At 38.8% G+C, this 25,078-nt stretch overlaps 1 protein-coding gene across 6 annotated transcripts in view; it reads right to left on the reverse strand.

Moving 5' to 3' along the window:
- Window positions 1-231: 231 nt before the first annotated feature.
- The window catches only part of ccnd2a (cyclin D2, a), a 148,108-nt gene continuing 123,261 nt past the window's right edge, over window positions 232-25,078 (reverse strand). For 3 of the 6 annotated variants that reach the window (XM_079603198.1, XM_079603196.1, XM_079603194.1), the window contains 4 exons: window positions 18,214-18,429; window positions 13,460-13,619; window positions 8,762-8,910; window positions 461-4,353 (listed from right to left, as the gene is read on the reverse strand). In XM_079603198.1, the coding sequence (XP_079459324.1) occupies window positions 4,177-4,353; window positions 8,762-8,910; window positions 13,460-13,619; window positions 18,214-18,429 (702 nt within the window). In that variant the 3' untranslated portion in view covers window positions 461-4,176. Of the gene's footprint in view, window positions 4,354-8,761; window positions 8,911-13,459; window positions 13,620-18,213; window positions 18,430-19,790; window positions 20,529-25,078 lie in introns of those variants that run through there. The other 3 variants (XM_079603195.1, XM_079603197.1, XM_079603199.1) reach the window with 3 other exon arrangements.

Here is a 25,078-nt window from a genome sequence, read left to right on the forward strand (position 1 = left end):
ATAAAGCTGTCATAGCTGATTAAGTCATATACATTTTTCCAGTGTGTTTAACATTCGATATTCGAGACATAAACAAATCGTTCAGATTTGTTTTGCACTTTTGTATGCACCAGCTCAACCGAATCCTTGAAAAGATCCGATTCAAAAGAATGATTCGTTAACGAATCGGACATCGGCTCACCCCTGACTGAAGCTTGCAGTGACTCATTGGCGCCAGTGGCGCGTGGCGGGATTTGAAATTGTATAAAGTCTGTCTGTCACGGTTTTCTTTTGGACTGTATCTCATTTGGCATTGGCTACATTGACTCGACATAGGCATTTTATTTTAATTATGATATTTTTAAGCACTAACCAGCTGTTCCTTAGTAGTAAGATATAAAAGTTGATAAAAAAAATTCACCACAGTAGGCTACAGTAGCCAACTGAAATAAGAAGAGGAGGCAGAATACTTTTTTCATGGTAAGTTTATTGACCTTAGCATACAGTATGTCCTCTCCTTTAACTTCATTCATGCTCTCAATGACAAATTATTTGAGTTCAACAGAAATCCAAAGAATATCCACAGAGTTGCCAAGCCCTAATGACTTTACCCTATAATTCATCTCTTATTCAGCTGTAACAATTTCCAACTTATTTAAGTTATAATTATTTAGCGGATAATTATGTAAGGAAACATGGTTGAATATACAAGTTCAACCTGTTCAAATGTGTAATTTTTACCCAGTCTGTGTGATTATCCACACTCAATCTTTACAGTCATTCTCTACCAGGTTATAACATGCTGGATAGATTCCCATTGTTATTTTCACCATTAACATTGCCAGTAAAAGGTTAAGAATAACATAGGACCAACATAGCACCACACTCTTTAAAGCAGATATTTATTGAACAGAGGTTGTGCAACAGACATAACTGAGGTACATGATATGGTTATAGTGGAGAGAGGAGGCCTTTACTCACTGTTGCTTATTTTATATTTACAGGTTTATATTCACTGAAATGGGCAGGGTACACAAGGCATTGTCAATCGTTTGTCACCTCCTCCATCCACTATTTCTGACGTCCAGGTGGGAGCCTTGTAAGCTTTCTATTAATCTACATCGAAATTCAACTGTATTTACTACATCAGACATATCATAACCTCTTCTATGTGGTGTCCTTTCCAGGTTCCCGAAAAAACTGTTGTGAGTTGTGTGAGGTAATGGAAAAAGTATTTTATGTCCAGTAAACCTGAGGTATAGAGATACCATACTTACAGAATGGGACAGAGAAAGAAGAGGAGGAAAAGACTAAAAGGTAAAGACACATGCCTTTATAAGAGCACACTGTACAAAGAGCATTTCCAGTCGAATACTCGTTTCATGTTTTTCTTTTACCCTCTACTTCTGTATTCTCAAAGTATTCTGTAAGCAGTAAAATAATTATAATACAATTGTTTATAAAATAGCAGCACACTGATGTGACATCACAACTATGTAATGTTATTTTTGTGTATAAGATGAAACAAACAAACAAACAAAAAAATCATAGCTTTTTAGCAGCGGAAAAAACAATAATAACTCAATAACAATATTGACACTAGATTGATGTCTTCACACCCTTTCCATCTCATCACTTTGGAATAAAGTATCATACCCCTTAATGAACGTAACTTCAGTCCATATTCAAAGTCAAACAACATAGCCACCCATACAATCTGTTAACAGTACTGTAATTCATTTTCAGAGCAGAGCTGTGAAAATATTAAGACAGACTAATTTAATACAATAAGATTGACAGGGGTTTTGGTGTGAGGATGGAGGAAACGTGACTTGTGAAACTCAAGCATCACTAAGAACTGTTTCTCGGCAAAGGAAACGTACGAGTACACGCAGAAATCTCCTTTACACACAGAAAGACATGCACACAAACACACACGCATATGTAGACGAACACAAACCTAAGCTTGACTGCCCCTTTTCAAGGTAAGCTATGAAAATTCAGCATATGAAATCCGTTTTGTGCCGATGATGCACCCTGTTTTTGGACACTGTGTAATGACTTTTGGAAGTTTTCAAATCCCATGCCAGTTCAACCTTTGGAAGCAGCATATTTTGGATGGCTTGGTAGTGGATCTTATGCTTAAGCTCTGCAAAACAGGGTGAAAGTCTACATCAGACTTAAGGCACTGTATAAAAAACAATGTTTCTGCAATGGCGCAGTTGCACAAGTAAATCTTTTCAAATTTCAAGAAAACTGCCCTCGGATCGTGCAAACCAACAAACAATTGATTTTCTTCCATTTTGATCTGTTTTCTGTCTTTTTGTTGTCTGGTTTTTGGTCTTTTTTATTTTGTTAAATTAACGTGCCTTATTATTTTGTTGCTGTTGTCATACATTGGTTTCCAATGCTTTAACACTATAATGAACCCAACATGCAATGATCAAAATATGGGAAACCAGCCCCCCCCCCTCCACAAAAAAAAAAAAAAAAGACTCCTTAATCATAACCATTTGTTATCCATGGCAAATACGCTCTCTAAACTGACACCGATGGAGTAACCTTCCCCAGTTATGAGCTGGCAGTATCAATGAAACTGGTGTAGATACTGGTCTGTAATTCAAACACGAGACAAAAAAAAAACAAATGAAAAAAAAAAAACCCTAAAGGACAAACAAATAGATTAAAGATCTTAAATATTAGGTGATTTATGGAAACCATAATAGCTGTTGTTTCTCCTTTGGCCTCCTTTCCTGCTTCTCCAAACTCCATATCATCATCCTCATCTCAGCAGCATGCTTCACACCTCAAACTAACCAAGCTTCATCATCATCATCCTCGATCATTCTTGCCTACACATTCCTTAACTGCTAATCAAATTTGCACACACTTGTTTCTCAATGACTCTTCTCTTGGTCCCTGGTTGGACCAAACACAAATCAGCCTAAGGCTCCTTCAACACACTCACAACAAAATACGTAAATACAATAAACTGTATACAATACAACTGTAATATTTAGTGGGAGGTTGCCCCAAAGGACAACCTTACCCACAAATTTTAAAAACAACTCTTCTTGCCTTTAGAAGAAATGAGGGAACGTAGCCGTCTCACTCCGCTCCCTTTTCTTGCCTCCTCTTGTTCTGTGCACTGGGTTGGGCTCAGCCCTCAAGCAGTTTCCAGGCCAGTAAATAAAAGCATTTAATATAAGGCACTGTTACAGGAGGCCCTCAAAGCATCGTGGAATCATTTGCTATCCCTGTCCAGACCATGTGCCTACCACTGAATCCGTCTCTATGACCAAACACTTGCAGATAGATGATTAAACAAAGCCCAAATGATTCACACAAGAGTGCCTGATAAAGGGTAACTTGTACACGCTTGCACATGAGCCAACATACACCACACGTAAATGCATGCACACAAGCAGCTTGACAAAAGCTTATTTGAAGTGTCTGTAACTTTAGCATCAAGAGACAATAACTTGCTTGTTTAACAGGAATAATAATAATAATCATATTAAAATTATATTAATAGTCTATTGTCGTGATATAAGCCCCTGTTGCCCTAGCAAAAGAGCTCTGCGTTCTTAGCATGAGACTTGTGTCTCACCGCTCCTTTTTAATCCCCCTTTTCTGGTCCTAATGCACCCTTAGTACACAGCCAAGTGAATGGGTGCGTTCATTCAGACTCATGGCACCTCAATGTGTGTTCAAGTTCAGGCATTCCAAAATGAACCAAAAAAAAATAAAATAAAAACATAACAACAAAACAGAAAAAAAAAACATAGCCCCACTTTTTGTACCCTTTCAAGCCAGTCTGATACAGTAGACTCTCTAGTTTGAAAAGCCCTTGACGCTATCACTTTTGCATTAAATATCATATTATTATGTTTACACAATCAAAAGAGTTTGCAAAATACTACACGCTTCCCTTCTAAGAGTCTGAGGCACCGTAGAGGTTTTTGCATCATTATCAAATCATTTAAAAAATATCTATTTTTTGTATCTAAAATAGCTTAGATTTTTTTCTTCTTTTTTTTGTCATTTACGGGAGTATTTTTTTATTGGAAAATGAAGATAAAACTCTACAAAGACTAGCAAGCACTTTTTGTTGGGGTTGTTTGTTTTTTTGTCATTTTTGTTTTTTGTTGTTTTTTTCTTTTCTTGAAGACTGATCACAGCATTCCTGCAGCAAGCTCACAAGTTGATGTCTCGTACATCGGTTGGGGTGCTGGACTGGTCCTGGTCATCAAGTGCTTTGCTGCGCGGGCCACCCTGTTCCTGCTGCTGCTGTTTCTGCTGCTGCCGGCGACCCTCCCTTAGGTTATTCATCAACACTCTCTCAATCTGCTCCTGGCATTCCTTTAACACATCCTGGAAAGCATCAGACACATAACGTTAGAAAAGCAGGTCACTTACATCGCTGCAATTTCTGTCCTTATCCAGAATCTCTTCATTAGTAGTAGTTAAAGCAAATGCACACTCAGTTAATGGATTAGGTCAAACAACAAGATTTAACCAAAATTCTAACCCAGATTTTTCTGTCTACTCCAAATATGCATCTAAAACAATAGAAGTCGCCCTGCAAGCAGAGAAAAAAAAGCTTTACCACAGTTTCCTATGTTAATTAGATCTATATCCCATGGATAAAACAAGGTAGTGTTTCACTTGTTGTTGTTTTTATACGCGTTCATCTTCACAACAGCATGTAATGACCTAAGGGAATCTCACTTGAGTCCACCAGAATCTTCTTCCTGCTCTGTATAACTAAGAACAAACTAAATCTTCTTCTTTTTTTTTCTTTTTGATAAAATATGAGAAATGCTCAATGCAACCCTGTGGGTGGCTCCAAAGAGCATAAGACATATTTAAAATGGCTTTCACACACTGTCACCAACATGAGCAATGATGCCCTCTAGTGCAACTAAATGGATACGGTGATCAAAGCTCTCCCTCCTATTTAGTGGGTATGTCTGAGACACAACAGGCATCTGTGGGAAGTTTGCTGTGAATGGCCCATGGGGAGGGCCTGTGGAGAATGTGTTGCTTGTGGAGAGGCTGCATTCCTTTGACATTTACTGCTAATTAAAAGCTGATGGGCCAAAGTCTGAAATTATGTTATGCATGGCTACTGGGCCAGGCTAGTGTTTCTTGCCTGTAGAAATCGCCTGTCTATCGTTTATCTTTTTAAAAATGTATTATTGTTGAAGAATAGCTTAGTGTCTCTAGGTTGTTTTCTTTCATCGTGGATGACAATGCCACCATCCTAGAGATCTCTTGTTTCCCACCACGATGAGCCATTATTAGTCATGAAAAATAAATTCCTTCTAGTAAATTAACTAAAGCATAAAACATGTAAAGGAACTGCCTGTGTCTTACCACAAGAATGCCAGGCCCGACTTCTTAAAAGACATTTCCCTGTGCGCTGGTCTTTATAGCTGCACAACCAAATTCATGCCAAGCCCCAAAGGCTTAATTCAGGCAACTCTAATAGCTTCAATGTGTGACTACTGGTAAAACCAGGACTTGCTCTAGAAGAGCTTCTCAATGATTAGATCCAGAGGAGGGTGGCACTTGGTGAGCTGCAGGATGGAGTGGGTGGTCCCTGCTTAATCCAACCTTGCCTTGATCAAGAACACCCTCTATCTCACTGGAGCATGGCTACGTTTGTCAAAGTCAAACAAATGAAAAAAAAATCGGTCGAAACCACAAGAAAGATGGTCTACTGAAGAAACAGCAGTTATTGTGACATCACTCACTGTTATGTGTGTGCCATCTTAGACAGAAGAAGCCTAGAAGCATAAAGGGGAGACTTAAGTAGCCAAAAAAAAAAAAAAAAAAAAATGGTGTCTGTTTTTTAATGGGAAGTGAAAGCAAGGATTGCCGGGTTCAGAGCAAGGCCATCACAGCATTGAGAAATGAAAGGGATTAAGATGTCCCAGAGGCCTAATGCAAGAGGCCAGGGGGCCTAACACATGATCTTATGTACCAAAAAAGCCTTGAAGTTCTTCTCTAAATAATTTGCAACTCTTCAGCTCCAAATAACATTTCGGTTGCAAATAACAACGTCCTTATGACATTATGACTTTAGGCAAAGGAGCATTCTCAGCATACCAGACCCAAAGTTTCTAACATTTCACCTACTTTTAGAAACTGCGGTATCTCAAAAGAGTTTTTACTGTGCACTTTCTCTTCCTGATTAATTTTTATAACTGCAGATCTTTAGCTTGTATAAAGCTTATATTATAAGTATTCTAGAGGAGCACAAGGACACAAATTAATGCCTCAACATAAACAAATCAGTCAAGGCCTCATTTAAAAGAACTGATAACTCTGAGACCCTGGATGCCTACAACATCCCAAAGAGCATCATTTACTGTATTTACTGTAGCTACAGTAACAAACTACTAACACCCAGTATCAGACACATATTTAGTGTCTTTTGCTTCTTTCTTAGAGAAACCTTTGGGTGTTTGTGGAAACTTCAAGCCAATTTATCAGCCCTCTTGGTTTGGCATGCATGTGTGTACCTTACTGCTGCACAGAGTATGCTTCACCAGGTGTGTCTTCAGCTACACACACATTCCAAGGACGACTGGAAGAGGCTGGCTGCCCCTATCATATGTCTACTGGAAACTACAGGCACTGGACACCACAAATGTCAGCAGGGTTCCTGGTTCCAGGCTGGCAGCATCGTTTGGCATTAGGTTGACTTTCCTTCATACTCTGTCTGACCGCTCACCTCCCAACCTCTGTCTCAATATGGAAGGTCCTCATACACTAAGTAAAAGTTTAGTACACAAAAACCTTGTTTATTGAAGACTAGGTTTTTCTACTTTACTTCTGCTATAGATATCTAGATAGGACCTCTAAGAGTCCTATTAATTAAAATAATGCAATAATGCCTAATAATAATGCCAAAACAATTCTAATTGGTAAAATTAGTTATTCGTCCCAAACAAATTCAGTTCTCAATTAAATATAAGGTTGCAATCACACATGGTTCAATTGCTTGGTCCGAACCCAAGTTCGATCCCCCCCACCTGCTCCCGCTAAATTGTGTACATTGTCCTGCGCGGTATGTTTGTCTTATCTGAAGCTGCAGCTGTTTACCCCTTGTTGCTAGGTAACGGCAATGCAAGAGAAGGCAGCAAAATGCATTATGTTGCCCGTCTCACTTTTATAGTTTGATTTTGTTTCTAAAGAACGGGGGAGTCTATGTTTGCAGTGCGGCAGTCCCGCTTGTCAGGAAAGTGTGTTAGAACATGATTCTGTAAAACTGTCTGTTTGTATTATATGTCATTAATAGCCTTTCACTTCCATGATTTACTATGATTACATTCATATCAGAAACATACCGTACTGGAGTTCACATGAACCATACCCCACTAAAGTGGACTCAGGTTCAGTTTGTGGGTGCGAAACCAAAAGTGCTAGTATGAAAGCACTTTAAGATATAGCAGACATACCTGTCGCACTGCTAGCAATAACCCTTACACACGTGATTCTATAATGTCACAAAAAACATACTGTTGAAGTCAATTTGCATCCTTGGCAAGACAAACTGTTTAATTGCCTTCCTTTAAGGGACAGTTCACCCAAACATTTTAGTTTTGTCATAATTTGCTCACTTTAATGTCATTCCAAACCTATATGTCTTTCTTCTGAGGAACACAAAAGAAGATATTTCGAAGAATGTTGGTAACCAAATAATTTAAGTATTTTTTTGGCAAATAATTTACCATTTACTTCCATAGGATAGATAAAAACACTGAGACATTTCTCAAAATATATTTTTTTATGTTCCACAGCAGAAAAACAGTCATATATGTTTGAGGGTCAGTAAATGATGAAAGAATGTTCATGTTGGGTGAACTATACCTTTAATTTTTCTTTAGGCTTTATAGCTCAGTGCGAGCAGGGTAGCGTGCATACACCCTACCTGCATGTTTTCAAAGGTATGGCTTGTTGGCATCCAGCAATGTGACGAGTTGTTCATGGAGCAGGCAGTTCATTCCTTCTGCCCTGGACCTCACACTCCTCAGACACTGAGCACCTTTACTGCTGTGGAGGACTATTTGTTTTTCCTCTGCTATGGTGCACGACTTCACACACCACATGCTGGGGCAGCAGTCATTCTACCAGCAGCAGTGCACTCTAGGGTATCTTGGGGAGGGTTGACCTCTTCAGGTCAGGACAGGAATTAAATGCGTTTCCTGGGTTATTCTCTTAATCCTAATTTTCGATTCGCTTTGGCTTTCACTTTCCTCCCTAAAGAGATACTAAAGGACCTAAAAGAAACTAAATGACCAAAAGGTGGTCCCTCGTGCTACAGTATGTGTGAATTTGTATGCAAATCATTTGCATAAAGCCATAGTATCCCTGACACATTCCCCTAGCCCTGTGGATTCTCTCTTTACAGTCTCTCAGTCAGGGTCAATCCCATTTCATTTCCAGTAATTCAGTGGCTGAATGTGAAATTGAATTGGAGCTGGACCCAAGCCCATTGAGTAAATAGGGGAAATGCACAGCCTCCTCTCACAGTCCTACAGGCACAGCAACACTTATCCCACAGATTACCAATTGGTAAAAAACAAGGAATCTTCTTATCATGGACGCTGTTTTAAATTAGATAGCATCCCTATATGATCACTCCACTTTAGAATATAAACAAACTGTGAGGTAATATGTATAAGCACACTGGCCTGCATGGAAGTGCCATGTATCATGACTCATTAAAAGATGCATTAGTAAAATGTATTGTCAAAGCAACAATACTCACAACTTCTGTGTTTGTGATCTTGGCGAGCAACTCTGTAAGGTTGTCTCCCCACAGTGAGCGGTTAGTGCTGTTGAGCTGCAGGCCACAGATAGCTGCTGCCACGCTGCCCGTTGCAATCATGGATGGAGGGGACATGGCAAAGTTGAAATCTGAGGAAAGAGCAAACCAGGCAAGATCGGTCAAACTTTGAGTTATTTTTTTTTTACTTTATCACACTTATACAGTATTTTGAATAGTAATGTCAGATATTATTAAATTGATACAAAAAAAAAAAATCATAAATACAGATGAATGAAGACCCTTTCCATTAGGTCTGTGCACAGTCCTTTGCTAATGACTGCAGCCCAGGATAATGAGGGTTCACTTGGCTTGAAAAGAATCTAAAAAGCACCCCACCCCCACCCCTCTCCTCCAGTCACCCTTTGCAGATCGGCCCCTTTTCTTCCAGCTCCTAAGTAAATCGTGTGCTCCCTGAAAAAAAAAGCCCTATAGCCTTTGGAAAGGATGGAATAAAGAGCCACAGTCCCCCTGCCAATGCTCACTGCTGTAGGTCCTTTTTCCACGTGTGGTCACAGGCGTACATCTCAAAGACCAATAACCTTGTTAGCTTTCTCACTGTCATTCATAATGCAAATAAGACAGCTTGTGAACGGGCCTGAAACCCCAAAAGACGACTGACTGCAAGAAGGGGGAGAAAGAAAGAGGAAAAGAAAGAACCAAACAACTTAGGCTGTCTGCCCCCTGCCTCATTGATTTCCATCTTTCTTCTTTTTCTACGGCTCCCCCTCTCCCTATGTTCAGACTGTTTTTCAACACTTTTTTACCCTCAGACACACACCCCTAAAGTTGAATAGCATACATGTCATTGTTGTAACAACAACTCGAGATTTGTGTCAGCGTTGCTTCTATCTTTTGGCATATTGAGTGTGGCCACTGGTGGACGTGGGTCTAGTGAGCAAGAGAGTGTGGCCTCATTGTCTGAAATCATCACCTCATCCAACTGAGAAATGCAACATCAAGTCCTCTCTGTGGATTCAAATTCAACCTGACAGCCGCACAAAAGATGGGTGTTGGGGGAGGGTGTAGTTGGGTTTTAGACAGCAGGGCCGGCTGAGGGGGGCACTAAGCATCATTCTTTAATCAGTGTCCAGACCTTCGTAAGGTTTTGGCAGAAGAAAAGACCCTCCTACCCACCTCATTCCCCCCATGCCATTCCTCTGATGCAGGGCCACCTCTGGGCTCATGGTCCCACACTCCCTGGCAGTCTTTACATTACCATATTGCCATATTCAATTGCAAAGCAAACTGTGTGTGATGGCTCTGAGGGTGATTTTTCTTCCCCTTTCTTTTTAGGAAAAAAAATTCAAAGCCCCGGGCCCTTTGATAACTGACGAGCATGCCTTCATTGCCTTTTTAACATTCAAAGCCAGTCATTTTCTCATTTTGCGGCTCAGTGTTGACAAATAAATGAACTTATTATACACTCTTCTCTTTGTAGTTTTTGCCGGGCCAGACAAAAAATGTATAAAAAGACAAGTTCTGGTCAAGCAGAAGAAGACAAAAAACGCATTGCAACTCTTAGGTCTTTTGGGGCAGGGAGAAAAAACAATGGAAAATAGATGCCCACACACCGCTTGCGTGTGCTGAGTGGGTTGCAATCTGACTTTTCACACTCTAGACAAGACAAGTTTGTCGGGGGAACAAGAGTATACGCGTGCTAGTGGCAGAGCTGGACGCTCTGGTTTGTGAGAGTGGTAAGGGAAGAATGGATGTATTCTGCACGCCTTCATTGATATTCATGCTGAGTATAAACAGTGTATGTAGCTGAGTGGTGACGCCTGTGATGGAAGGCTCCTAGTAAGCGGCGGCTGGCTGGCCTGGTATACCAGCCTCTCACCCCCTTCAATGGACCATTCTCCTGCCCTCGCCACACTGCATCCCCAGAACTGTGCCAACACAGCAAGCTCCTTGGTGGGTGCAATGTGCTGTGTACGCATTTAACTTGTAAATTAATTAAACGTCCGGAAAGTTGAGGAACGGCCAAAGAGACTGATGATTTGAGGGGCAATAAATCAAGTGCCAGGCTTTCATGCAGATGCACAGGTTTGCCTTTACAGAAAGTCTTGTTTTAAGCAGTCATGTTCGACCTCCCTGATAAAGATCAAACGTAAATACGAATTGGGTATCACAGTATAACGCTTAGATAAATGGTAAAGCATGTAAATGAAGAACTTAAAGACTGAGTTACTAAAAGAGTAGACATGTAACAAATATTAAAAGAAATGTGAATTCATTAGCACTTTTTTGTAGCAGGTTTTAAACCTACAAAACAGAATTTAAAATGTTTTTTTTTTTTTTTTTTTTCACTCCTAGCTATGTTGTGTCTCATTATGAGGCTTTAAGTAATTAGATATCAGCAGGTCATGTCTGGGACATTCGTGTATAACATTACTCCATAGAAATGTATTACATTATCTGTCTATTGTCTTTTTTTTTCTATCTGTCACAAATCTTCAACAAAGTAAATTCATAATCAAAAGTGGCGTGTTGGTCTGCCCTGTCAAACCATAGTAAACAGATTAATTAAAAACAGGAACACTCTTTGACTGTTAAAATCCTGTAACAACTTGTTTCAGTCTTGCTCCAGTGCTGAGTCTTTAGCAACAGCAGTCAAGCCAGTGTGGGAGGAAACAGAGCCTCTTGAATGAGAAATGACATGAATATGTTGTTAAATAGAATTAATTAATCTAGAATTAATTTTCAGCCCTACTGACCTCTCCACCAGTCACTGGTTATTTATTTTTCCTAAGGGATTTCTCTGATAAGTAACCATCTGAAGAGTGGCAAGATGATCTCTACCTACAAAACATATTTACTGCTAATATCATAGCATGTCTCAGGTCTGTTATTATACATCTACAGACAATCTACGATGGAGAAGTAAAGGGGGTGCTGGGTGTTTAACAGTAAAATGGGGTATAATCACGTTTAATGAGCTTGTTCCTGTGTAGGCCTTCGACAGACTGCCCTCCGGAGAAACGCTTTATCGTGTGCTCCTTCTGCACTGACCCTTACATGCCTCTGCATATGAAATGGAGGGTTGTTCCTTTTGTCTCCTTTCTTGCGGTCTCTAGCCAAGCCTTCCAGCTATTTGCATATCTCTGAAAGGCCCCTCCATGTTATTAATTAATACTGAACTGGTCTACTCTGCCTGACCAAATCTCACAGAGTGCTCTAAACGGAACTGTTTTATCAAAAGCAAAGAACCATTAAAAATTAGCTGTCGTCTTTCCACACTCTTCTCTCCTTTCTCATTCAGATACAGGGGCCTTGATTTATGCATGTCTCAGAAAGGAGGGGGACGCTGAATTCTCTGCAAAGAAAGCAAACTGTACAGAGAAAAGAAAAGCAGCCGTCAGGGCATCTGCCTGGCAATTAAAATCTTTTGGACACCCCTTGAATCTCTGTTGTTAAACTAGTAACTAATTTGTGTATTGCTTAAAACAAGAGATAACAAAAGAGGTATGTTGCACTGCATCTGCAATTTTTCGGCATCTAAAAACCAAGTTATTCTGTTAAACCATTCATATTATCCCAGCTATCATCAATGCTCATCCTGGCAATTCAAACCAGTTTATATAGATTCTGTTTATGCCAGAGCAGTTTCACAACAGATCTATATTTATTGCAAAAACCAACAGCAGAATCAAAAGCTCCATGTTTAAAAGACCAGCCAGCTCCTCCTCCTATTCCCTCTCCCATCGTCTGCCACTTTCCCAAAGTCAGAGTCACTCCTGAGGTGCATTGGGAGCTGAGCAACCCCAGGGAGGAAGAGAGAAGCCTAAGGGAACAAGGGTGGTGCACTGGATCCCATTACCGCCTATGGTGATGTTCGGTACAGGCTTGGCTGGGAGAACCAGCCCCACAAAGGCTCCTGATTATGGGAAAGTCGTCATGCCCTGGAGCATCTGGGAGGCGTGAGAAGAGGGGATAAGATATGAAAACATGACATGCTTCACTGTTTGGCTCGGCTGGAACAATACAGTCCTCACGTTTTCTCACCCTCCTCTCATCTCTATGTTTGATCTCCTAAAGGTGGTCCACCTCTAAGAGCAGGAACAGCATAACCAATGGCTCAACAGCACACAGGAATGCCCTTAACTATACAACTGCCTTTTGAAGTGTCACTGCATTCAGGGTTAGCCACTGATATGCCCACCAAACATACCAGGCAAACACATAAGGCTTCCAGTGAAATTCTCTCCATTACACGTCGCTATTTCAGTCCACATAGTTTCTCATGAATGTAATGAGATGGCATCTGATAATTTGCCTGCAACAAGAACCTGAATAAAGTTGCCATAGATACTAAAGCCACACAAGTCGGCTTTAATTTCAAGTTCTGCGAGGAACAAACATGGATATTGCAACACATCACTTAATGAAGTGATGATGCAAGGTATCAAGACCAACTTGACTAGGCAGTTGATATTTTATCACTCATACTTAACACCAATGGAAGACACATACAAGTTGACACTCTACTAAGTTAATGTACAAATGCATGTTGAGAAGATTTCATTTAAAACGAGTGGGATGAGTTCAATGGAGCGCTGTACAAATTAGGAGTTAAAAATGTGGGCATTATTTATTTCTAAACCAACATCAAACAATCAAACATCTACATGAATACACTACCTGTTGCACAAAGGGCGATGAAAGTCTGCACATGTTTACGGATCAGGTCCAGCTTATCCTCAGGCAGTGGAAGTTTCCTCATAATGTGTTCAATAAAGTCATTGGGAGTGACAGCAGCCAGGTTCCACTTCAATTTGCCCAGGACAACCAGCTCCCATTCCTGTAAAAAGGTTTGAGGAAAGAAGCAAAATTACTATGGATCCAAACCTCAATAATTGTGTGAACTGAATCCATTTGCTAAGATCTAAATGTCATTTTGTGAAGACACTGGATGTTGGGGTAAAATTCTATACCAATCATTCAGACAGAAGGTGTAAAAAAAATATTTAGACGAGGTACTTAATAGATTTGTACTATAGACCTTATGCGCCAGATGCTCATGCTCGTAGCCATCTTTAGAATTTTGTCTTTGAACTTCAGTTTTTGCGGTAGCTCTATATATTTCTAAGGCATTGGTGAAGTGGATTTACTTATTGTAGAGTTAACTCTGTTGTTCCCCATTCAAATGTTGTTGCTATACATTTAAACCAGATCACACAAAATCTAGCCTCAGTAAAGCTCTGGGACCTCCAGGACATGGTTTGGCCCTGGCGTGGCTAGGCAAAGCTACAAGAGGAAATCCTGAAAGCTAAAAGGCTGAATGCAGGCACACTTGAGTAGAAAAATGGGTCACTCAGATTGCCTAGTCACTTCACAGAGACTGTCCAGCATCAGGTACTTTCCTATTTAGCATATAAACATAATTCTGAGTTTGTTTTATAGTGATCTGTCCTGTCAGAAGAGGCCGAAGTAGACAGTTAAATATTGGACGTTTGGACCTGTCATTAGCCCATTTGCAACCACAAACACACTCATACATTTTTTTATTTGTAGCCTAGTTGTATTTAAAAGGCTTGTAATTAGATTTAGCTGTAACCTCAATGGAAAAAACAAGGCTCAATTATGACCTTGAATGCGACTGTTCATGATGATACTATTTCGTCATATGGGGGCACTCTTGATGCATAACATGAACTTGCTTTGACCTAACTCACCAATGACGAATGTAAATGTAAGATACTCAGTCATTTGGTTTCAGTCAAGAAGACAGCATCCTTCAAATAACCACTCCCCTTCCTATTTGAACTGAGTAACAGGGGACCAAATGACTAATTGGGGAAAACTTGCCTTTGCTGGGACAGTCCTTATGACTAAGCACTCGCTCAAATGCAGGTGGTTTTCACCAAAAAAAATGAACCACATACACTTTATTCATGAGATGGCCAAATATCATTGCCATTACATTCTGAGACATAAAGTATTGCCTTTACAATTGCTATAAAGCACAGACAAAAGATTACGCTGAACTTATACCCCTGCAACAGCTTTCTTAGTGAGCAAGAATACAATGGCAGCCATCCGCTGATGCATGATTTCTCCACTTCCTCTCTTTGCTGGATTTCACTGGTGAGTGACTCACCCAAAAGTACAAACAGTAACATGTTTCTGTCTGTTCTCTTCTCAGGGGAGGTGCCTGATGTGAACATGAAGCCATGATGACATGTTGGAGCCACAGTCGCTCAAAACCATTGACTCCTGGTACACCAAGAGGGGTATGATGGAATGTAAACTATGAGCAGAGGCGTTCTCCAAAAGAAAACCAATTACACGCTAATGTGAAAATGAGCCTCTGCGTTCTGTCACTATGGATCTGTAAAGTTTGTGTGGCAAAAATATGCATGCTCATTTTGGTATGTTGCTTTGTTCTTAAAGGGAAAGTTTACCTCAAAATGAAAATTGTGTCATCAACACAAAAAAAAGATATTTGGAAGAATGTCGGTTATTTTCATACAATGAATGTACACGTGGTCAAATCAATATTTTTTAACCCATTCACTTCGATTGGACAAAAACAGCTCAAACATTGTTCAAAATATCTTATTTTGTGTTCTGTAGAGGAAAGAAAGTCATATTTGCAACGAAATGAGAGTGAGTAAATGATGACAGAATTTTCATTTTTTGGTTACTGTACTAATTAAGTGGAGGGACAGTTTTGGCAACTATAGAAGGCTCAAAACTACATGTATTAGCAAACGATTGAGTACTGTATTTGTGTACATCTCCATTTTTGGTCTTATTCTGAGCACACTGTTGAACCTTTATAAAGAGGCCATAAATGACCACAAACACCAGTTTTAAATAAATTTAGGACAAGATATTGTCTTCTGTGGCTATCAACTCAACAGTCCAGTGTCACCTCACCAGTGCACTGAAGCCAGCCCTAAAAATTAATGTGACACTCTTGCAACACAGCCTTGATGCAGGAACCCACTTCCTCCTTTTGTGCCCTCCAGTCGTACCTCCAGGCACCCACTGCGGTTTCATTTACAAGAACTTCTTGCCAGCGAACGAGGACAAAAATGTAAATGTGACTGTGACAGCTGATATTAAGTTTCCTGCATCTGTTGGACTTTGCAGACCAGCAGAAGCTCCACAACAACAACAAAATAACACTAGGCCAGGGTGAAGAGAAAAAACAGGATGCCCACAGCAGCAATTCGCTGACAATTTATGAATAAATTATTTTTTATCTTTGGCCTGAGCTACTAAAAGACTGCCCATTCCTACCAGAAATACAATGTTGAATCAGTAAGAGCTGAGGAAAAACTCACAAAGTGCAGGTGTAACATAGTCAAATGCCTTTTTATGCCACACTGTAGCCTACTGTTATTTTCCCCTTGACACTGAATAATGAGTGATTTAAAGGGCACCTATTATGCCCCTTTTCACAAGATGTAAAATAAGTCTCTGATGTCCGTGTGTTTGTGAAGTTTTAGCTCAAAATACCCCACAGAATTTTTTTACAGCATGTTTAAATTGTCATATTTGGGGGCTGAGAAAAACACCGTTTTAGTGTGTCTCCTTTAAAGGTTAATGAGATGCGGTTCCACGCACAGGGGGCGGAGCCTAACCAGCTCGCCTCAGAGCCAGGACAATCTCATCTCACAGATGATAATATCAAAACAGAAACTCACATTAACGGTGTTCGAGTCAGACAATAATGCCCACAGAGCTATAAAATATATGCTGAATAGAGACAGAAAAGGTATGTTTATTTTAATTACGTTTATAACTTATATATATAACCATCTGCTCCACTATAAATATAAGCCTGCTGTAGTAGACCCCGTCTGAATGATGACCAAAATATACTGATGAGTTCAATTAAGTTTATTGTACATCACACAAAAGATGAAGCGTTAGTTTTACTGCAGAAAATCACAGTAAGAATAAACACAGTATAAGAAGTGCGCATTAAATCTTATCCATAAACTCTCTCTCTCCCTTTCATTATGGAACATAATGTATAATAAAGTACACAAAACACTCAATATAACACAAATATATAACGTTACACACCTTTTCAGTGGGTGCTTTATAAACTGGTAAACTGTATATCTGTAAAACGACTCGATGAGCTCGAGCTGTCAAAGTGCTCGCTCTCACTTTCATTTCTGCCGTGATCAGTAACGTTAGTCCTGTCGCTCCGGAGACTGGATCACGAGAGCAGTTGTAATGAGTAACAACGAGAGTAAATGAAGACTGCTATGTTTATTCTAACATCCAAAAAACAAAACACCTCAATCGCTTTCGGAGACATTCTATAGCTGCTCCAGCGTCGAAACAATGGCGGACTGTGTCCAGCTCACTTAGGGCCGGGTCTGTGCTCAAACTGCAGTGTCAGTCAACAGTCGTGGGCGGGGCTTATGCAATTCTACGTCACATTGCATTGATTCTGAGAACAGCTCGTTCTGAGACAGTGCTTATGATTTATGGGGATTTTAAAAAAAAAACACTGGTTGGATTTTTATCATTATAGGGTGGTTGTGTACACACATTGCCAACACACATTTATGTTCAAACACCATGTAAAAGTGAATTTTGCATAATAGGTGCCCTTTAACAGCATTTTTAGCTTTCATGTCTACAGTTTTTCCTCTAAATCAATCATTTACTCATATAGTTAACCTATGCAAATAGAAATTAGAAGAACATGAATGAGGATATTCCAAAGATGAAAAGTTAGTCAATAGACTGTATCTCTCATTTGACACTTAAGGTCATGGGGCAACTTTTTGAGCAATGTTGCTGGGCAATGTTGTCGTCAACTGGCAACCAGGTGAGACACAGGGCCCATGACCGATCTAAAGTATTCAGATCTGATTTGTTGCCCATTCTCAATGGGAAATTTCCCAAGCAACATCGCTCGGCAACATTGCTCAAAAAGTTTCCCCATGTATCATCACCTTAAGACTATATTCAAACAACATAATATACCTAGTGGAACAAGACCTCAGCCCTGATGTTGCTGTGGGTTGCATAGTTGCCACTAGATGGCGTAATAGCCCTGTGATGCATGGAAACGCACTCAAATACCCTTTAGTTGATATTTGCATGTGGAGAACATCCATCAGATGGCAAAATATTCTGTCAAACAGAACCTAGTCTTTGCTTTAGACTACTTTTAATTCTTATGTGGCTGATTTTTAAACATACACAATATGAAACATAATCCCATCAAATATTGCAGTGGGCTACATTCATTTTTAAATGAAAATTAAATAAGTGGGATGCATTAAAAAGATTTAGTGTACAACAGCAGTATGCAATTCATATTTGGGGAAAATTGTGGAGAAAGTATGTAAACAATTATCTAGTAGTTCCTACAGATAGGTAATAGGTTTTGGTGTGCAAAGAGTTTATTTGATGCTTACCAGCAGTTCCTGCGGTCTGATTGAGTTATCAGTATAGATGCACAGCTTCTCTGCAGTTAATGGACGCGTCTCTTTCAATTTAGACGCAAGAAACATGCACACTGCTCCGAGCAACTGCAAGTTACATTTTCTTGTTGGTACCACCGCTAAAAATCGGTCCAAGTAGTTCATAGCCAGTGGAAAAACTTCTTCCTCGCATTTCTGTTCCTCGCAGACCTGGAAAGGGCAGGGCATAACTTAATCAGTTCAGAGGAAAAGATGCACGTGGCGCAACAAAATTAGTCTAATTTATGACTCACACTGTCTATATATATATGTAAAATAATAATAATAAAAAACGAAATATGTCGTACTGTCCATCAGTGGCATAGATATGAGGTTGTAAATCGTTACGGTAACATTAAAGATTGATAAAAAAACGTGCAATTCCTGTCTTGTCGTAGGCTAGTTATAGGCAAAATGTATAGGATGAAAAGGGGACTCAAACATCTTTGTCAATAGGCACACATTCCTTTGGTTCATTCAGTAAGAAATGAATTCAAATCACAATCACCCGAGCCAAAAAAACACCCATGCTACACAGTACGGGATCTGTTTTTTAATTCGTCATATTTTCATAAAATATTTAAAAATATAAATAAATTGTCTACGTCCACTGTTCATACCTCTAAATATTCACCAATCCCTTTTACATCATTCCCGACAATTGACAAGTTATTCAATCGATGTTTTATATGATAAAAACGAGATTTTGTAAACGAAGAAGCATGCCGTCTTAGATGAGTGCGTCACCATCGGAGCGAAATGTTTTTCAAATATTTTTATAAATTCTCCTGCTCGATTCACCTGAAAATTTAAGACATGAAAATAAAGCTAAGGTCCTCATCTAACGTTTCCAACACTCAAAGATAAGAATTATGAAAGATTCCGACAAAAAACGAACTTAATTCCAAGGCTATAGACTTCGATCAGCATGGGTTAAAGCAGCACGGCCCTCACCCCTTCCGCAACCATATATTTCATTTTTTTTTTTACAAAATTATAGAAAAGTAATTCCCAATATATTCAACCATAATTATAAACCTTAGACGCTCATTTATCAAGTAATGCACATGTAAAGAGTTGTTATGATCATTTTGTTGCGATAAAGTTGTTGTGAAAGAAAACCAACATGGCGATGGTGTAGATGTAGCACAGCGGCAAGCATTGAAGTGCATACGTGTGCATGGAAATATTTATCCTAAAAATAAATAAATAACATTAAGCACGATTCTGTCCACTATGTTGACGGAACCAAAAACTTTAAGAAATATGCGCTTGTGATCACTGACATATGTCGATAACCTCCATCCCCCTGCAAATCTAATCGTGAACTTGGTCCAAAATCAGCGCTTATGACTGCAATAAAATAAATAACCCGACAAAATCGGATCTGCCCTTTCGGAAATATTAAAGTAGCTCGTTAAGTTGCATTCCACAATGCTTAGGCTACATGACAGAATAGAGGAGAAAACGCTTTGCAAGACGTTTTGAAGATACGGCGTAAGCACGGAAATGATCGTATGTAGGCTACAAACCTCCAACATCCAAGTTGCCACCATCCTCCGCATAAAGGGCTGAATGTCTTTCTGAATGCATTTAAAATATGAACACTGGGGAAGAAACCTCTCTTCGATGGTCAACAAGCTCTGTAGTACCCTGTCATCATATAGAAGATTCGGGTCAGGACGGGCTCTTACAATGGTGTCCATTTCGAGACAAAGCAGTTCCATGATTGTTAAAGTCCTTTTCGATCTCGAATATGCCTACCAACAGTAAAATATAATGGTTGCGAATGATCAAAAAGTGCAGAAAGGACTTTTCGGACATATAAAATCAGTCTACAAGGCTGTCCAGGTTAGTCCTGATCCCTTTGCAAACTTTTCCCCACTAGTCTCTTTCTCTGCTCTGCTCCTCTCGCTGCAACATTTGAGACTGCAGATGTAAGGCTGTGTCGTGACGCAAGTTTCACAAGCAAATCTTATTATTGGCCAGAGGCAACATGCTCGGTCTTCCTCTTCTTTTCCTCCCCTCTTTCTCTTGTTATCATATAGCTAATCAATAGACTCCACAAGATGGACAGAAAGACAATATTGTCTGGTATTATGGTTCATACAAGACGTTCATCCTTAGTTAACTCACCAATTCCTACATCCGCGACTATTTTAACGCCATTGGGTAAACATTAACATAAACACACTGCACCCAAGGAAATAGCCTACTCAACTTTTATATGATATCTCGAAGTGTTCTAAAACGTCATTGATGTTTGTGTGTGTGTGTGTGTGTGTGTGTGTGTGTGTGTGTGTGTGTGTGTGTGTGTGTGTGTGTATGCTATCAAACGATATGCATAGCCTATCCTTGATCAAAAGTGATGTCAGGCAGAAATTTGCGCAAATTAAACCAATACATGGTCAAAAACTTTTCTTTTTGACTTTAAGGACACCAAAACGTCACCTCGTCATCACAAAGTAGAAATAGAACTATCTTACATGAAGCAGCAACGCCTGTGGTCAACGAGATATGCTTTCTAGGAAATGCAGCGAAAGCATGAAGCAACGCTCTCTGGTTAGAGATAGCAGCTGAATGATAGTTATTCTCTTGAGCTGCCTCCAGTGTATTATATAAAGGATTAGTTATAGTCTCTATTTAGGACCGAAAAGCCAAGCCTCAAAAGGAGATGTGAGCATTCCAAAATTGTGTTATGCTATAACCTATACCTAACATGCAGGTGACGGATTTCAACAGCCCATAACGCACTCATTTAGAAAGTAATTTAAGTTGCAAATGAGACATAGCAATTTAACCTTTCGTATAATTGGGGGATTACAATTAAATGGCGCTAATGTGTTTTCAAATACCTTAAAGAGAACATCTATAGCCTAGTGAGTAGGCTAAGTTATTGATCGAGGTGCATCTCAAGGTTCTCGAGCCTGTTAGTGATTCCGAAGAACTCAACAGACCGCAGCTATGTAGGCTATGCAACAGTTGCTTCGTTTCAACACTTTTTAAACGTGATAGGAAATGTCTCTTTAAAATCTTTTTCTTCTTCTCGCTGTAGATTGTTTCCCTCCCCTTTGTTAATTTGCATATAGCCAATAGTTCTTCTGCGCGCTTTCGGATTGTTACTGGGCAGACTTTCTCGTTCACCTATAGCGCCAGAAAGAACCTAATCTATTTTACCGATCACCTGATGAATGTTGCTGCTTCACAGAGTCTGCCGCACGCAGATGCCATGAAGAAATGTATACAAATCTACAGCATTTACAGCAATACAATCCGAGTGATGCTGAGCAACTCATAGATCTATATCAGATCTATATTCTATCAGATAAACTGATTCTGATAACAATTCATGCAGGGCAAATAAAGCAATACAATTTAAATAATATATAGGTTATCATTTTCAAAAGTTAGTCAGCCCATAAGTTTATATTTTTTTATAATATAGCCTATAGCCTACTTTACCCTGACCAAACGCAATATAGGTATAGGCTATTATAAATTTAAATGAACAGAGCAAGCAAAAATAATGCATTTCAGCTACAACATCAAATGTTGGTATAATTAAGCAATTCCAGTGACTTAAATGCTGAAACATGAAGTCATTTAATTTCCTTCTTAAAACATCCGCGTTCATGTACACTGCAGGGTTGCCCATGCCCACACGCACCCGACACGTGAAATTTCAGTAATGCAGGGTATCATGAGTGGGTCTCATCGTTCCAAATGCCGCATTAATTGATTCGGGCTACGAGTCATTATAACATCAAAGATGCATCATTTTTTATTGAAAAAATATAAAGCTTTCTTTTTCTATCGCACTGAGTGGTTATCATTCAAATGTTCTTTAATAAAACCATAAGACGTTAGGATACTCAAATTATCCGGATTAGAAAGCTTTAGATAAAAAAAACGTTTTGTTTAAAAAATATGAAGAATTTTTCTTATTACCATGAAATATGCATATAGGGACATTTAGATACTGTAGCCTAAGTGTGCAACGTTTTGACTCATTAAGTGGTGTCTAATTCAAACCTTCCTCTAGCCTAAATCAACCATTTGAACTCATTTAAGACATTCAAACAGGCATTTATATATATATAAAGTCAAAAAGAGCTAACTAAATGTGATTCAAAAATGCCTGTCTGTGTGGTTCACGCCTCTATATTCTAACCTGACCATGCTGTTTTTTCGCGGAATAATGACGTCACTCAAACGCTTCTCTACTGGGTTAAGCAGTTCATGCTATTTCCCGGATGCCTGCAATTAACGCGATATCCGTGAAGACACACCCAAAGAAAGTTTGCTAAACCATCCAAATTTCATAGCTGATTATACATTTAAGTTTTTCACACATTAACTTGGTTGTTTTCATCCATGGAAACTCAAAGAGCTGAAGGTTTGAGTCTCCATAAATCAAGGAACCTATGTGTGGATAATAAGAAATTCATTTTAGGACAGAAATATTTGCTTATTTACAGTGGTCTTTTCATGTAAACTTATAAGATAACTCATGCACAAACACTTCCTTGATGTGAAACTATTGTTGAAAAAAAAAGGCAAAATTAAAAATTATATTAGTTTACTAAACATATATTTCTAGAAGAATATGTTAGCAAAACTGAATAATTAAAAAACCTATTTAAATGTATATTTCCGAAGGGGGATCTTCCTGTAAACATGTTTAAAACATGTTTGTTTTTTATTATCAGACACAAAATATTAAAACATAATCATAATATTACAAATATAATTTTGGACTTTTGTATGACACTACATTATTTACAAAATCATCCACAATCAGTTTTGTTTAATTGCATTTTGAATTACAAACATTTCTTTATTTAGAATATTGTTTAATTCACAATGAATTCTATTTAATCGAGCAATTAAACTATAGAGCGGACAATAATCAATAATCACAATTTTTAAGACTACAGATATTATCAAATTCCTCTAGCATTCTCTGAACAAAATTAATTAATTTCCAGGAGAATCAAGTTTTTGAATAAACAGGTGGCCGCACCTAACAGGCTTCTAACTGTTTATGAAGTATGTGCATTAAACAAAATCACTAAGCAGAAAATGTCTTTACAATAATAGCAAATTACAATTGAATTCTTAGTCAAAAGGCAAGAGAAGAGAATAACAAAATAACAGATTTCTCACAGTTATAATGCCATGCTTGAGCAACACCAGATGTCATTACTGAATGAAAACAAAAGCACTTAGCCATCCATCACAAAACAAATATTTGATATGCTTCATTAATTGACAGTTTACAATTTTTGTAAATGACAACTACTGGTTGAAACTGCCATTGACAAAAAAAGCAAACAAAAACAAAAGGAGTGAATATCTTCATATTTGGAAACAAAAAAGTACACAATTTACACAGAACTGAATTAAATTATCCTATTTTTTTAAACAAACAATATGAGGACAAATATAATTTTAATTGTCAACACTAATTTATCTTAATTCAAAAAGCACAAGCACATGAAACTTGTATTCAGATACATTCAAATATTAATTCAAAACTTATGGTTTTAAATGTTCTGAGGGGGAAAATGAAAAGAGACATACATATGATTATTTTAGATTAGTTCAATGACTTTGTATCACCTATTATTTAACATAGTTTTAGACTTAAATTAACAGTATTGTCCTGTAAAACATGAAATGTTTTATATTACGCATTTATTGGGATGAGACAAATTCTTTAAAACTCACTTTAATCTCATTAATAAAACAGGTCAGACAAACAAAGTCTTATTGTTATCTGGAAATGTCTTTGTTTAGCCAAATAAAGGTAAAAAGTGTCCAAAGATGAAAGAGATGCAGAGGAATTAAATTGACATGCTGGTTGGGACGTTGTAACACTGCTTCTCAATGTTATCTTATTTACTAGCACAAACCCACAACAGGTGCATCAGACCTGAGGAAATAACTGAACAGAATAATCAAGTATAGCAGCAGTCACAAAATAGCACCAGGCTTATCTCCTAATTGAAAAAAAAAGAGACTTTCTTTGCTTTACTTCAAAAATTACTAAAGGAATCTATGTTATTTTTACCCCATCATCATTACAGACATCAAACGCCAACCTAGACAATGTGTTGACAGACATTTTCTTCAGACATAGTCTGTCTAGTACAAAATGACAATGCAGATCCCTGCCAGCAGCACATGACCAACATTTCGGCATTCATACACCCCGACCCTAGATTCCTCATATAAACACGATAGACATCTGTCAAAATGGGGGCTCAGCGTGCACTAAAACACTGCAACTCACAAGTAAATATTACTGTGTCCAATATACCTCTAACAGGTAATGTCTTTTCTTTGTAACACACCAGCACATTTTATGTTGGACAGCAGAGCCACTGCTGTCTTCCTCTCCTCTGTGCCTCTCATATCACAAGCCCTTGAGTTTGTCACTCACGCAACAGCTGCTGGCTGATACTTTACCATTCCAGTGCCCATTTTTTCTTTCCCCCTTCAAGCAAAGAACCCACAAAGAGAAACAAAAGCCTTGTTGGAGAATGCAAGGACATTTCGGGGGCAGGTTATGTCCCTCAAGTATTTGTCAGCACAAAAAATGCCATTCCGACTTTGCATGGCTGACTCTTCCATTACTGGGAAAACATCCTGAGAAGTTCCACCTGGGAGCAAAGCATACTTCAGCTTTGTCAACAATGTAGCAGTCGAGATCAAACACCCTTTGAGCAGAAACACTCAATCTTGAAACCAACTTGAAACTAAATGAACTTTTGTGTTGTGCACAGACCTTTTCTATCAGCTAAAAACCACCTGCAAG

This window comes from Phoxinus phoxinus (genome assembly GCF_949152265.1).
Source record: "Phoxinus phoxinus genome assembly, chromosome: 25".
In the NCBI taxonomy this organism is placed as follows: Eukaryota; Metazoa; Chordata; class Actinopteri; order Cypriniformes; family Leuciscidae; genus Phoxinus; species Phoxinus phoxinus.